Source organism: Lepidochelys kempii, chromosome 4, assembly GCF_965140265.1.
Source record: "Lepidochelys kempii isolate rLepKem1 chromosome 4, rLepKem1.hap2, whole genome shotgun sequence".
NCBI lineage: Eukaryota > Metazoa > Chordata > Testudines > Cheloniidae > Lepidochelys > Lepidochelys kempii.
The window spans coordinates 51,245,391-51,261,917 of NC_133259.1; the positions used below are offsets into that span (position 1 = coordinate 51,245,391).

General features: G+C 41.9%; 1 protein-coding gene across 6 annotated transcripts in view; it reads right to left on the reverse strand.

Moving 5' to 3' along the window:
• MGAT4D (MGAT4 family member D) overlaps window positions 1–16,527 on the reverse strand; it is a 117,840-nt gene that overhangs the window by 30,212 nt on the left and 71,101 nt on the right. For all 6 annotated transcript variants that reach the window (XR_012158574.1, XM_073341191.1, XM_073341190.1 and 3 more), the window contains 2 exons: window positions 9,380–9,493; window positions 6,874–6,949 (listed from right to left, as the gene is read on the reverse strand). Coding sequence is in view for 5 of the 6 variants with exons in the window: in XM_073341191.1 (XP_073197292.1) it covers window positions 6,874–6,949; window positions 9,380–9,493 (190 nt within the window). In the remaining variant the exon portion in view is untranslated. The remainder of the gene's footprint in view (window positions 1–6,873; window positions 6,950–9,379; window positions 9,494–16,527) is intronic.

A 16,527-nucleotide genomic window follows, 5' to 3' on the forward strand; every position in this document is an offset into this window, starting at 1 on the left:
CACTTTTCTCCCAATTTATCTTAGTTTTATTATCTTTTGTAATTTGTCTACCCAAGATCTCTTTCAATTAATTGGGCTGATATTAAGATCATCCCTACTGATTTCCACTAATATTAAGTCAAAATGGCACTATATGTGAAAGAAAGCATATAGCATCAAATAAAGTAAAAAAATCTTAAATTCATCAAAACGTTACCAAAGAATCTCTATGGATAGAAATTCCATGCTTGAATAATAGGAGTACAGCTGTAGGAATATACTACCAATCACCTAACCAGGATGGTGATTGTGAAATGCTCAGGGAGATTAGAGAGGTTACAAAAACAGAAAACCCTAACTCTAACAAGGGAGGATTTATCACCTCAGAACATGTCACCTCAGGAAAGGATGCACAGATAAAATTTCTGGACACCATTAATTACTGCTTCTTGTAGCGGCTAGTCCTGGAACCCACCAGGGCAAAGGCAATTCTTGATTTAGTCCTAAGCAGTGTACAGGATCTGGTCCAAGAGTTGAACTGCTTGGTAATAGTAACCATAAAGTAATTAAATTTGACATGCAGTAGAAGGAAAATGTCAAATAAACCCACCCCAGTATCATTTTAACTTAACTTGCCTTTTTGAAATTTAAGAGAAATTAGAAGTAACAGTCAAAAGTGTGGAATGGATGCAAGCTGCATGGCAACTTTTTAAAAACACCAAAATAGGGGCTCAAACTAAATGCATACCTCAAATTATTAAAAAAAAAACAAAACAGTAAGACCACCAAGAAAATGCCACCATGGCTTAACAACAGAGTAAAAGAGGTGGTTAGAGGCAAAAAGACGACATTTAAACATTGGAAGCCAAATCCTACTGAGGAAAATAGAAGAGAGCATAAACTCTGGCAAGTCAAGTGTAAAAGTATAATTAGGGAGGCCAAAAAAGAATTTGTAGAGCAGCTAGTAAAAGACACAAAAATTAACAGCAATTTTTAAAAAAAGTAAATCAGAAGCACAAAGGCTGCCAAACAATCATTCGGGCCACTGAACAATCAAGGTGCTAAAGTAGCACTCAAGAATGTTGCGGAGAAGCTAAATTAATTCTTTGCATTGATCTTCACTGAAAAGGATCTGAGTTAGAATCCCACACCTGAGCCATTCTTTTTAGGTGACAGATGTGAGGAACTGTCCCAGATTGAGGTGTCAATAGAGGAGGTTTTGGAACAAACTGATAAACAGTAATATGTCACCAGGACCAGGTCGTATTCACCCAAGAGTTCTGAAGGAACTCAAATATGAAATAACATATCACAGTTTGTAGTTCTGCAACCTATCACTTAAATCAATCTTTGTATCAGATTACTGGAGAATAGTTTATGTAACATCAATTTTTTAAAAAGCCTCCAGCAGCAATCCTGGTAATTACACGCCAGTAGGCCTAACTTCAGCATCAGGCAAATTGTTTGAAATGATAGTAAAGAACAGAATTATCAGACACATAGATGAGCACTACATGTAAGGGAAGAGTCAACTCAGCTTTTGTAAACAGAAATCTTGCCTCACCAATCTATTAGAATCCCTTGAGGGTAACAACAAACACACGGACAAGGGTGATCCAGTGGATATAATGTATTTGGACTTTCAGAAAGCCTTTGACAAGATCCCTCACCAAAGTCTCTTAAGCAAAGTAAACAGTCATGGGATAAAAGAGAAGGTTCTCTCACAGATTTCACAAAACTGGGTGACTGGGCAACAAAACAGCAGATGAAATTCTGTGTTGATAAATACAAAGTAATGCACATTGGAAAACATAATCCCAAATATACATACAATATGATGGGTTCTAATTTAGCTGTTAACACTCAAGAAAGATCTTGGAGTCATTGAGTAGATGTTTCAGGAGAACTAGCCACAAAGTGCAGCGGCTGTCAAAAAGCTAACAATGTTCGGAACCATTAGGAAAGGGATACATAATAAAACACCTTGAATACTGTGCGCAGTTCTGGTTGCCCCATCTCAAAAAGGATATATTAGAATTGGAAAAGGTACAGAGAAGGGCAACAAATACGATTAGGGGTATGGAACAGCTTCCACAGGAGGAGAGATTAAAAAATCTGAGACTGTTCAGTTTAGAAAACAGAGGACGAAGGGGGGATATAATAGAGGTCGATAAAGTCATGAATGATGTAGAGACAGTAATAAGGAAGTGTTATTTACCCTTTTATGTAACACAAGAACCAGGGTTCACCCAATGAAATCAATAGGCAGCAGGTTTACAAACACAGGGAAATACTTCTTCACACAACACACAGTCAACCTGGTAACTCGTTGCCAGAAGATTTTATGAAGGCCAAAAATATAACTGGGTTCATAAAAGAATTATACAAGTTCACAGAGGATAGAGCCCTCAATGACTATTAGGCAAGATGGTCAGGAACACAACCTCATGCTCTGGGTGTCTCTAAGCCTCCAACTGCCAGAAGCTGGGAATAGATGACAGGGTATGGACCACTCAATAAAACTGCCCTGTTATGTTCATTCCCTCTGAACCATCTGGCACTGGCCATTGTCAGAAGAGAGGATACTGGGTTAGATGGACCATTAGTCTGACCCAGTATGGCCATTCTTATGTTCTTATTAAGTTAATGGCAGTCAATAAGAAAAAATTGTGAAATGGCAGGTTTGCTACAGATACTAGAGTCGCAAAGCACCTCAAAAAAGTAAGGCTGAGTAAGGCAAAGTAAAAGTAAAGGCAAAGTAAGGCAAAAGTAAGGCAAAGTAAAAGTAAGGCAAATTCTGAAAGCTGCTGTCATATTTAATGTTTTCGTTTAAGTTCCCATGAGGATTGATAGAAAGCACTTTCCAACAACTGTAGTAATTGAACTACTCAAAGATGCTTTCAGCTTTGGAAATACATAATTACCTAAGTATAAAACAACTCTAAATGGACATGAGAAAAAAACTACATCTCCTCCTAGGTATGGAGAAATTTGATTGCCTGCTTTTATGGATGACTTACAATCCTATTATCCTGGCTCTGGCATTAATACAAGTGTCTCAAGAGGCTCTAGTGTACTGCAAAAAAGTTGAGCAGTTACAGTGAAAATGACAATTGTTTCTAAACATCTCTCAATCTTTTACTGATTAACAAAGACATTACCAAGTATAAAGAGAGCAGAGCTGAAGATACAGTAGCTGATCACATACAAAAACTTAAAGTAGAAGAGATGACTGAATAAATGTTAGGTCTCGTTATCTTTTTCCAAATATTTATTTGTGATAAGTGCACTTCACAAAGCAGCTCACTTAGACCCCAGTTCAGCAAAGACCTTATATTTAAATGATTTGCTGAATTGGGGCTTTAGCTGGCATGTGATAGTAAGTGAATTGTAGATACACAATTACGTAACTTTATTGTCTTTTCAACTTTAGAAGTTCATATAAGTTATTTACCAAAATGATACTATTTCTGAGAAAACAGTAAAATAAACTCTCAGTTTTAAGATTTCCCTAAAATACTAAACACACCCAAGAAGTAAAACAAAAGCATCTGAAAAAATGTCACAAACCTCAATTTTAATCGAAAATGTTTATGTTACAGTATGGTAAGTAATGGGCTCAGGAAAAGAATTTTTAAGCTTTTTCTTCATGTTGTTATGGAGCTTCCAAATAGTGGCCTAGAGTATTCCCATTAGATCCATGCGTGCAGGGGGTCCTCAACTGCCACTGTAGCACCCATTTCATCCCCCTTGTCTGAAGCCTCTCTGTACAAGTCAGGGTCTGTGCTGGGGAAAGATCCAGAGACTGGACAGACCAAGGGAAGGAGTGGCAGGCTGGGAAAGGGCCAAGAGGAAGGGCATCATTTCCCTTCTAGTCCTCCAGAAAAGTGCTATAGGCACCACCACAACCTAGGTTCTGGGTGTATGCCCCGAGGCAGCCCTTAAGATGTCTCAGATAAGGTAAACAACATTTAATTATTCTTAAAGGAAACTGGAAATTCATAATAACCATCCCTATGCAAGCACCAATATTTCTGGTATTGTTACAATCTTCCCCAATCACACCAACACAAATCGTAGAATTATAGAAGATTAGGGTTGGAAGAGACCTCAGGAGGTCATCTAGTCCAACCCCCTGCTCAATGAAGGACCAACCCCAACTAAATCATCCCAGCCAGGGCTTTGTCAAGCCTGACCTTAAAAACCTCTAAGGATGGGGATTCCACCACCTCCCTAGGTGACTCATTCCAGTGGTTCACCACCCTCCTAGTAAAATAGTTTTTCCTAATATGCAACCTAGACCTCCCCCACTGCAACTTGAGACTATTGCTCCTTGTTCTGTCGTCTGCCACCACTGAGAACAGCCTAGATCCATCCTCTTTGGAAGCCCCCTTCAGGTAGTTGAAGGCTGCTAGCAAATCCCCCCTCACTCTTCTCTTCTGCAGACTAAATAAGACCAGTTCCCTCAGCCTCTCCTCGTAAGTCATGTGTTCCAGTCCCCTAATAATTTTTGTTGCCCTCCACTGGACTCTCTCCAATTTGTCCACATCTTTTCTGTAGTGTGGGGCCCAAAACTGGACGCAATACTCCAGATGTGGCCCCATCAGTGCCAAATAGAGGGGAATAATCACTTCCCTCAATCTGCTGGCAATGCTCCTACTAATGCAGCCCAATATACCATTAGCCTTCTTGGCAACAAGGGCACACTGTTGACTCATATCCAGCTTCTCATCCACTGTAATCCCCAGGTCCCTTTCTGCAGAACTGCTTCTTAGCCAGTCAGTCCCCAGCCTGTAGCGGTGCATGGGATTCTTCCGTCCTAAGTGCAGGACTCTGCACTTGTCCTTGTTGAGCCTTATCAGATTTCTTTTGGCCCAATCCTCCAATTTGTCTAGGTCACTCTGGACCCTGTCCCTACCCTCCAGCGTATCTACCTCTCCCCACAGCTTAGTGTCATATGCTAAAAGTACAGAGCACTTTGTTTGGAGACATTGTTAATTTCTGGACAGCCATCCTCTCCCTGGCTGTGTCTAAGGTGCATTAGAGACTTGGGTAACATTTTCAGGAGTGTGCAAGTGACATAGGCAGCTCAATCCCATTTTCAAACATGACTTAGGTGGTTAGGAGTCTATGTCTCATTAACTTGCACTGACACTTTAGCTCCTAAGCACATAGGTGCTGGAACTAGGGGTTGGGAGGGGGTGCTGTAGCATCCCTTGACTTGAAGTGGTTTCCATCATATACAGGGTTTACAGTTTGGTTCAATGGCTCTCAGCACCCCCACTATATGAATGGTTCCAGCACCCCTGCCTAAGCAGGTCAATCATGTTTGAAGATTGGGCTTAGGCTCTTAAGTAGAACTGGTCAAAAATTTTCGGATGGAACATTTTTCCACCAGAAAATGCTGCTTTATCAAAAATCAACATATTCTCCAGGAATGAGTCTTTTTTGACAAAATTCTGATGGAAACCTGCCTGCCAAGGGTTACCAAAACACGCCTGGTTTCCTGACAGCTCCCCTGTCTGGCTCCTCAGGAGCCCATTGGTGTGCTAACATGGAACCAGAAGCCTGGAAGCTCTGGAAGCTCCCAACTCCGTAGCAGCCTGGGCTTCCTCACTCCAGGGCAGCCTGCAAAGTGGGCTGCTGAAGAATCAGGGATTCCAGGGTCCCAAAGCTCCTCATTAGCCTGGGAACTCTGGCTCCCAGGATCCCCAAGTTGTGCAGTTCCTCACCTGGCAGGTTGTTGGGGTTCTGGGCAGCCTTGGAAACATTTCTAAAAACATTGAAATGAAATGGCCAAGTAAAAATTCCCATTCTGTGCGTAATGTCTACATCTCATTTTTCATTCTTTTTCAAAACAATTTTTTTTGAAGTTTCAGTATTTCCTGCAGAACAGGATTTTCCATCTTTGGACAGTTCTACTCCTAAATCACTTTGAAAGTTTTACCTTTATCCAGTAGCAGTTCCAGAAAAGAGGAGAAGGAGCCCTTCTATGTGCCCCATCCTGCTGCTGACCACCTGGGAGAACCCTTCCATGCAGAACCCTAGGATCCATCATGGGATTGGGAAAGCCTCACTCCTTATTCCAGTTCTCTTCCCACCTGAATGGAATTTCTGGATGCTCTCCTCTCCAGTGAAACCCATGGTAAACATTAAATGAGGTAAAGATGCTTTCTACCTGGTATTCTTTCCTGGTTTCATATCTCTTCCCCCACACATCACCACCATTATTTTTAGCTAGTTTATTGTTTCTCTCAGACAGCTGTTGTGAAATCTTCTAGATGGTTACAGTGCAGTGCATTCTTTTCATTGTAGACTGCTAATCAGCCATATGTCTTGACTTGTTCTGAAGTTAAGCCCAGATTTATGTGGATCCAACCGCCCACACGTTCTGGGGAAGTTGTGGGTCTGGATTTTGCAGTTCAGCATACACACATCCCAGTTTGTTTTAATGAAATGAACTAGTTCATATTTTTCCCATTTTGAAAAAATCCTTTGAGAGATTTTGGCCAGCTATGACCTGAGTTGTCACCTGGATCTGTAACCACACTGTCTGTTTATACTACAAGCAAAAACTCATTAAAAACAGATTCCCGTAACCTGGCCAGAAAGTTGTTTGATGGTTCAATTAGTTTGCAAGTCTGTCATTCAGCCCTGCAAATATCAGAAAGGTACAAATGAAACTACCATTTTAGATCAAATAATACATAGTTGTAAGATGAATACCTATGAAAATATGGAGACTCATGCTTACAAATGATGTGAGCAAATATACTGAAAAACACAGGAGACTTACCTTCATGGTGTAGTTCAACAGTAATTAAACTGCCAATACTAAAAATCAGCACATTTTATTTATTGATTTACAGCTGGTTATTGATAATGTGAACATACCTGTAAATAAAATGTTCCCTTAGGTTGTGCATATAGCATTAAAAAGCTATAATCCAAATTCTGTTTAGTTCTCCACCTAAACATAAACAACACATTCTGTTAAACTTTCTCTGGATTTCTCAATGGAGTCATCAGCATAATACTGGCATTAGAACACTGTAGTTATGCAGTCTATACTAGCAACTATTCCCACTCACTATTAAATGGATCAGACGAAAGCTAGTAAAAAAAAGTGTCTGATTCAAAATAAACTCAGTTTTAGAATTTCCTCTATGCACTGCACATAAACCAATTTACACATTTCAGGTGAACTAAACCACTCTTCTTGTTTTGTTATAAATAGTACCAGTCAACATACAGTTATAATTTATTGAGATTTCACCATGCAGTAAAATACAGTGCTTTTATGAGTCAACACAGAAGCAGGTCAACAAACTTAATTGTTATATTTAATAGTAAAATGTAAATTTTCCTCTACAAAGCAAACCATCTCATTTTACTATCAATAAAGTTGATATTTGTTAATCTGCAACAAGACTTTAAAGAAGCAGATTTATAAAAAGTGATAAGCAAAAAGATTTCCAGAAATTAATTACTGTAGTACATCTGATAGGCTCATGACTTTAATTATCAAATTCCATGTACCTGATACATTCCTGAACTAGGAATATTTTTACCTTTATTATCTTAGAGTATATATATATAATTTTCAGTACCTCATAATTTTGTTCAGCAGTAGAGATCAAAGAGGTGATCATTTCATACTTGTCACCAAATCTTTTTCAGGCAGTCTTTCCCATATAGTTTCAGTGGGGGCAATAATGCTTGTGTGAATAAGGAGAGTATGATTTTGCCATTCATTTAGTACTTAAGACCCTTTAATTAATCTGTTTCTCATTCTAAACATTTTCTAAACATTCCTTCTGAGAAGTGAGAGTCCCTTAAAATCCATCATGCTTACCAGAAGATAGTTAATTTACAAATGATCACCTGGGGCCAAAAGTTAAAAGGCGCTCAAGGTCAAATTAGAAAGTGCCCAGGCACCCAACGTGGGAAATTCCAATATTACAAAGTTTGTTTTCATCCCAAATTGGGAAAAAAGTGAAAATATCAAAATCTGAGTGAAACACAATTCCTCAAAAGGATTTAGAATTTAGATTTAGAATGATCAAAAATGGGACTATTCAGACATTCCTGAATTGAAACATTTCAATTTGGTTTGTGAAACTGATTGCAATGTTTCATTTTGCATCAATTCGACATTGAAAAGTGTCGACCTGAGCTACCATGGTGCCTCATGGGAGTTGTAGTTTGAGCACACCACGCCATCAGTCTCCTTTCTAGGCCATGTCCCCCAGTTGAACTGTATCTCCCAAGACTCATCACCATGATTCAACCAGAGAAGAGACTAACGTGGTTCATGGGAGATGCATCCAGCCAGAGAGGAGAACAGGGGCATGAGGCACCATGGCAACTCAGGCAGACACAGATCTGAACTGAAATTAAACATTCTGATTTGGTTTGACAAACCAAGGTATTTCCATTTGGGTCAATCCAACTTGAAATGAAATACTTAATTTCATTGTTACTGAGTAAAAATGGAAAAACTTTGGCAAAATCAAAATTTCCCATGAAAAATGTCAAATTTGTGGAAATTGCATTTTGATGAAAATTCCTAATCAGATCTATTGATATTAAATATTGTTTTTGCTTATTATTTTTGAAATTCCACAAAGCTTATTTATAAAAAAGAGTTCTTCCTTCACCTTATCTATAAAGGTTTGAGGATGACTGCAAAATCCAAATTATAGCGGTGCAATTCTAAGAATTTGGGCCTTGATGGGAGCAACTAGGAATATTCTACTCATGTGTACCAAATATATTTGCTCTCTAGAAAGAATGGGATTTAATTTAAAAAAAAGCAACCTGATTTCATTCATGTATGCAACATGCACTACTGTTCTCTTGCTATCATCTGTGTTGCTTCAAACTGGCAGCTCAGTGCTCTTGAGCATATGAATGTGGAGCCATGAAAGTTGTTGGTGACAATCTAAACTTATTTTTGGTCTACGAAAAACTGATTGGCTTCTGTAAATCAACCAGTTTCAGGTTATAGTTTCCTGTTAATGAATTTGAAGCAAGTGGGCCAGTGATACCACCAGGAGTTAGTAAAAAGGATTCATTATATTATATAGAAGTAACAACAAAAGTGAGGCCATCTATCAACATACTATTCTAATCTATATAAATCATCATCTGGCACTATATACTCAGTTTTAAACCTGTTGGATTTTTAGAAGCAGGAGAGAATGTTTTGCTCTCACTCTGAAGTTGATGGACACCGACAACAGCATTGGTTTCCACCATACTTATACTTGTATTAAATAAATTTTCCATGACCTTCTGCTTAAACTTACAGTGCTTTATCAATTTAAATACAGTGGACTATTTAAAGGAATTACTGCTGAACAAAATTCTTGGAAAGTTTTTACATAGCCTATCTTACCTTACTCTTTCCTTTGAGTCTCCAAATGTTTCCTTGAGATTGGAGAAGTCTGGGTAATAGGAAGCAAGAGGGGAAATAACCTCAAGAATGCCCGACTGCACTTCGTTAGGGAAGCTGTAAAGAAAAGATTAATAACTATGGGCTAAATCAACAAAAGGACTTAGACATTGCAACTGCCAGCATTTAGCACATTTAGGCACCTTGATGATCAGTGGAATCCTGAGCACCAAGTTATACAATGCATGGAGAAAGTTAGGCACCTAAGAATGGGATTCTTAGAAGCCAGGAAGCTGATCAGGACTTAAGCTAGCCAGTAGGAAATGCTGGGGAGAGGAGCAGGGACTAGGCCCCATGCTTCAAATGTAGTTAGGTGCCTAAGTGTGGGTCACAGGGAGGTGCCTATCTCCACTTGGAATTCACAGCCATGAACCCTTTCCTGGAGTTAGGTGCCTAGGTCAGGTCAGCCCTTTCTCACAAAAATTACCGAGAGAGAAAGAGAGAGAGAGAGACCACTCCACCACAGCCAATAGCCCAGAGGTTACAGCACTCACCTATGATATGGGAAACCTGTTTTTCAAATACCTACTCAGCCCAGTTTCGAGCAGGGATTCAAACTTGGATCTCCCATGTCAGTTCCCGAGTCACTGGGCTGTTGGGTATTCTGGGATGGGTATACAGACACACACACTCTCTCTCACTTGTTTCTTGATCTGCTTCCCCCCCGACTGTCTGGCATGCTCTGCGAATCCCTACCAGATCAGGCCCCACAGGTGAGACAGGCAGGGGAATAACTAGTTTGAGAATCCTGCTAGGTCTTAGACATCAGCTAGGGTGCCGAGCAGTCAGTGGAATCAGGATTCAGGTGGTTTTGTGCATGCCCACTGGCAAAAACTTAGATGCCTAAGGAATTTAAGTACCTACAGGTTTAGGCGGTAACTGACTGGACATTTTTAAGATCATAGTGGTGCCTAAAGGGGCAGTTAGGTATTTAAGAGCTTTTCTACACAATTGGATAATGCACTCAAAGGGGATGTGATTTCAAAACCACATTAATTGGTCTATGTAGACTCTGCTGGTATGCGCTAAACGTTCCCTTGTCTGCTTTGATATAGTGCTGTTTGAAACAGTACTATGTTAAAGCACACTGGGGAACCCTTAGATCTGCTAGTGCACACTACACGAGCCAATTAATACATGTACTTCAGAAATCACCCTCCCATACAGCTCATTACTCACCATGTAGACCAGCCCTAAAATTCCTTGTGGATCTAACTAGCCCTCAGGTGTTAATCCTGGCATAGGGATCTGTACAGGCAGTTCCTAACCCCACGTTCAATCCCAGACCATGTCTACATGGGCAAAAAGATGTGTTTTTAATAATCAAGCTAACTCAGTTGAATAAACTTAACTCAACTGAAAAGTATAATGAGGCTTGGTCTACACTTGAAAGTTTTACAGGAATAACCATTTTGGTTCAGACATTTTACTAAAATAATTAAACCGGTAATAGCCCTAATGTGGATGTAACTATACTGGTATAAAAGTGACCTATACTGGTATAGCTTTTCCCATATGGGATGGGGAATAACTATGTGCTAGAGAGTAGAGATGTCACACTTCATGTACACTCTTCATGAAGTCTTTGGCTTTCCTATGACACACTTTCTGCTGTGGAGCAGAAACAAAGGAACCTAGAACAGGACAGTAGCAGGCTACAGCCAGACAGTTGCAGGAAGTTTTACCACCTTATTTCTGTGCATAGTTTCCATTCTTAATAAAGGGTTATCTTCAAACTGGTCTGTTTGTTGGTAAAAAATGATTACCTTCCTTTGTATAGCTGTTCTTTGAAATGTGTTTTACATGTTCAGTTCCACTGTAGGTGACTCAGAAGAAAACACACACAGAGGTGAGTTTGGAATCTACCTGAACAGAGACTGTAAGACAACCCACCCGAAACTGGTATCATCTCTGGACTGATTGGCAATGGCATAATGAGAAGCAAAACTGTGGACTAATGACCAAGTGGCTGCTTTACAAATATCTACAATTGGCACTGGACCCAAGAAAGCTGCAGAAGCTGCCTGTCTGGTAAGAGAATGCACCAACACTCTAGTTGGCAGAATAGTATTAGCCAGTGGGTAGCACAAACATGCATGAAGTGGGACCTAGGATGAGATTTTCTGAGTGGAAACTGTTTGGCCTTTAGCTCTGTCTGCAACACTACAAACAACTGCGTAGAGGATCTAAAAGATTTCTTCCAGTCCATGTAGAAAGCTAAAACTCTTCTCACATCCAATGAGTAAGCTATTCTTCATCCCTATGTGCATGAGGTTTCGGAAAGAACAATGGAAAACAGATTGCTTGGTTAACATGAAAATCAGAGGCTACTTTCGTGAGAAATTTTGGGTGAGGACAGAGATAAACTTTATCCTTATGGAAAACTAGGGGGGTTCTGACAACTCGCCCACCCTTCTGGCTGAGGTAACTGCCATCAGAAATGATACCTTCATGGAAAGGTGAAGAAGAGAGCAAGTTGCCAGGAGCAAAAAGGGAGGTCCCATAATTTTTGCTAGAACTAAGTTCAGGTCCCCAGGAGAGACGGGGTCTCATACATATGGGCATAATCTGACCAAGTCCTTTAGGAAGTGGGTAATGATGGGGTTTGAAAAAAGATCTATCATCCACCAAGAAGTGGAAGGCCAGAATGACTGTCAGATGCACCCTTATAGAGCTAATAGCCAAACTCTGTTTTAGATCTAGCAGATAGTCCAGCACGAGGTCCAGGGGTGCCTGCTCTGGAGATGCACCTTTCGCATGACACCAAATGGAGAAATGCTTCTGTTTAGCCATGTAAGTGCTTCTAGTTGAGAGTTTTCTGCTATTCAGAAGCACTTCTTGAATGTCCTTCAAGCAGGACTTTCCAAAGGATACCAGCCATGAAGAATCCATGCTGTCAGATGAAAAGCTTGGAGGTTGGAATGGAGTCCCAGAAAATTACATCTAAATCCAATGGGAGAGACAGGGGAGGCTTGACTGACAAGGATATCAGGATCAAGTACCAGTGTCGATCACGCAATGCTGGTGCTACAAGGATGAGGTGAACACGGTCTTGTTTCACTTTGAAAACAACCATGGGAAGCAAAGGAATCAGGGGAAAAGCATATAAGAGAAATTTCTTCCAGGATAGAGAAAAGCATCTGTCAACAAGCCTGGACCAAGCCCGCCTTGGAAGCAGAACTGATGTAATTTTCTATTGATTCTTCTTGCAAACAGGTCCACTTGGGGAGTTCCCTGGAGCTGGAAGATGGACCTGGCCACATTTGAACGTCGTGAGCACTCATGGTGATCGGAGAAGGATTTGCTCAGCTTAACCACTAAAATGTTCTGTTTTTCAGGATGATAAGCAGCTCTGAGATGAACTGGGTTGGCTAAAAAGAAGTTCTAGAGGCATGCTGCCTCCTGGCACAGTTAGTTCAACTGTGCTTCTGCTTGTTTGTTTATGTAAAACATGGTCACCGAATTGTCGGTCAGAATTAACAATTTTTTCCCCCACTACATGGGGGAGGAAGACCAAGCAGGCTAGACATACCTCTCAACTCCCTGACATTTATGAGTCTTTTGAGGCTACCGAAGACCTTGAGTCTGCAGGGACCCCATATAAGTCCCCGAGCCCAGAAAAGACACATTAGTAGCAGGGGGAGAAAGGGAACCCCCATGCAAACTTTCTGAAGGTTCATCTACCAGTCTAGAAATGACAAAATTAACATTGGCACTCCAACCACTTTAGCCAAATGGTGATGACTCATGGCACACACTAATACTAGCCATGCCTGCAGCTTTCTGAGGTGCAATCTGGTGTGCTGAACTACATAGGTACATGCTGCCATGTGACCGAGAAGACTGAGGCAGCTGCATACTGTTGTGCAGCAGCATGCTCTCAGTTGCAGCACTAAATCCTGTAAAGTTTCTAACCTGGCTTGTAGTAGCAAGGCCATAACCTTTGTGGAGTCTAAGACTGCCCTGATTAATTCTTTTGTCTGTACCAGTTTCAGGATTGATTTGTCTCGATTTACTAAGAGCCCCAGCGCATCACATGTGGACAGGACAGTTGATAAACTGGATAGGTCTTGAGCCTTAGACCAACCTCTGATCAACCAGTCGTCCAGGTATAGGAATATATGAACACCTAATTTTCGTAGGTGAGTTGCTACGACTGCCATGGATTTTGTGAACACTCGGGGAGCAGCTGACAGACCACACACAAGCACTGTGAACTGATAATGGCACCCATTCACCACAAATCTGAGACACTTCCAATGGTCGTGATGTATTGTAACATGGAACTAAGCATCCTTTAAGTTGAGGGCAGCATACGAGTCCCCCTGCTCCAGGAAAGGAATAGTTGAAGCTAGGGTAACCATGTGGAATTTTATTTTCTTCAGGAATTTGTTCAACTGTCTTAGATCTAAAATAAGCCTGAGACCCCCTTTTGTCTTGGGGATCAGGAAGTAGTGGGAATAGAAGCCCTTCCCCTGAGGTACAAGGGGACTTCCTCTATGGCCCCTGCCAGAAGAAGAGATTGGACCTCCTGTTGAAGGGAAATCTTGTGAGAGTGGTCCCTGGAGAGGATTGGGGAAGGGGGTTGAGGGGTAGAAATTAACTGGTTGGCATACCCAGTTCCACTGTGCTTAAGACCCACCGGTCTGAAGTTACGTGGACCCAAGCATTTAGAAAGTGGGATAAGCGACTGGTAAACAAATGATGGCAAACAGAGGGAGTTATGGTGACTGGTACACTGTCCTTGACAAACCCATCAACATGCCTCTTTGGATGAGGCAGTTGGACAGGGTGAGCCCATTGATGCTTAGGAGGAGGGCAGTGGAGGGCATCTCCTATAACCTTTGCCCTTTTTCCTTGGCAGATCTTGAGATTGGGAAGCAAACCCTGGTGTCTCTATGGCTGCTGCAAATGAAACTGCTTTCTTTTCGCTGCTGGGATATAGATCACAAAGAATTTGAGTGTTGTCCTAGAATCCTTAAGGTTATGAAGCCTGCCATTTGTTTTTTCTGAAAAGAGGGAGGGATCTTTGAAAAGTACGTCTTGGATAGTCTGTTGGACTTCTAGAGATAGACCACAAGACTGCAACCACGTACACCTTCTCATAACAACACCTGATGCCATGGTTCAAGCAGCCAAGTCTGCACTATCTGAACTGTCCAGGACTGGAGGGCAGTCCTGCCGACCAGCTTACTCTCTTCAGCCATTACTGCAAATTCTTTTCTATAGCCCTCTGGTGGCTTATCTTGAAATTTCATGATGTTTCTCCCGGAGGGTGAAGTCATATTGACTCAGGAGAGCCTGTTGGTTTGCAATCCTTAGTTGTAGTCTTCCTGAAGAATAAAGCTTGCAACCAAACAGATCCAGCCTCTTTGAGTCTTTGCATTTTGGCATTGAAGCTTATTGTTCTTGTCTTTCCCACTCATTTGCAGCTCCCACCACAAGAGAACCCGGAGGAGATGAGAAAAAAAATGTTCATATCCCGTTATAGGGGACAAAGTACCTCCTCTCAACTTGTTTTACTGTCTGGGGCAAGGAGGAGGGTGCCTGCCAAAGGGCCTTGACTGGCTCCAAGAGGCTTCATTAATTGGTAGCACCACCTTGACTGGGGCCGCCGATACTAGGATGTCCACCAACATATGAAAGCTTTCATGAACCTTTTCTGCCTGAATGTCAAGTACAGAGGCCACTCTTTTTAAACTATCTTGATAAGCTCTGTGGTCCTTTGGCAGCTGTGAATCACTTGACAGCTCCACAGCCTCATCTGGTGATGAGGATGAAGATGCAACAAACATCTGAGATGGTGGTTGGTCTGTGGCTTGTAGCAGGGAGGGTGCCTGAGTGGCTTTTGGCCAGGGAATGATGCTCTCAGTACCAGTGCCTCCAGTGCACTCTCCATGACAGCAAGCAAGATGGTTGAGGGGAGGTCCTAGCCCAGCTGGGGGATGGGGGCAAGACCACACAGTGCCCATAATGGCCACTTATGTAGGCCCAGGACCTATCCTTGCCCAGGTGATTGACCCTTAGGAGGACACCAATGCTGGGGCTGCTGCATGGCGCAGGGTCCCAATGACTCTGATGGAGGGCATGTTCTCCATCCTGGGTGGGAAATAGAGGACCTCACCTCTGAGTTGGGGAAGAAGAGTCAGATGCTTTTGATGGTGAAGATGCAAATCCAGATGGGACTTGTGAGAAATAGCCTCATCCCAGGGATGGCGGTACTGGGGAAATCATGGGAGGTGACTACACAGGCTTTTGTGGAGGTTTGGGTAGTGGCACCATCGGATCTCGATCTGGACAGGCATGAACCATGGGCATCCATATTGGCTGTGGACCTTCCCCTGCCAGTGATACAAGTACTGAGAGGCTAAACAAGTCTCTTGTGGCTGCATACTCTGGTAACCTCTCCAGGGTTCTTGGGATCAGCGCTGTCTTTTGGCTCCATTAATGTCTTTCAGGAGATGGCCTTGACAGACCTAGCACAAACTCCAGAGGTGGCAATCCCCTCTTGGGAGGAGAGGAGTGTCTCTTCTGAATGTTTTTTCAGGTTTCTACCTCTAACTGATGCAACCAAGCTAAGGAACCACACCTGAGGAAGGCCCAAGCCTTTTCTTCACACCTGGAGAACAGTCCTGAGGAGCCACAGACATCTCCAGTGGAATGCTCCATACCATAATTGATGAACTTGGGTGCTTGCCATGTGTGAAGACTCTGATGGGGGTCAAAGTGCTGCCTCCATAAGCGAGCACTTAGCCTCACTGCCTTATCTTTTTTTGAACAGCATTTGAATTCTTTGCAAATATGACATTTGTCACTAGCATAGGATTCCCCCAAACATTTCAAGCAGGCCGGGTGTGGGTCACAGACTGGCATGGGTTTTGCAAGGCCCGGCAGGACTTAAACCCTGGCAAACACAGCATCATTCCAGTACTGTTCCCAGTATTGAAAGATAAAAAGCGATCAAATGAGACCAAAAATGGGAACCTAAGTACAGTAAAAGCTGTGTTATTCAGCACTTTATCAATCAGAAAGCTCTATAAACCAGTATTTCTGATATTCAGTGGGGTTGCTAGGTGTCTGGTTTTCGACCA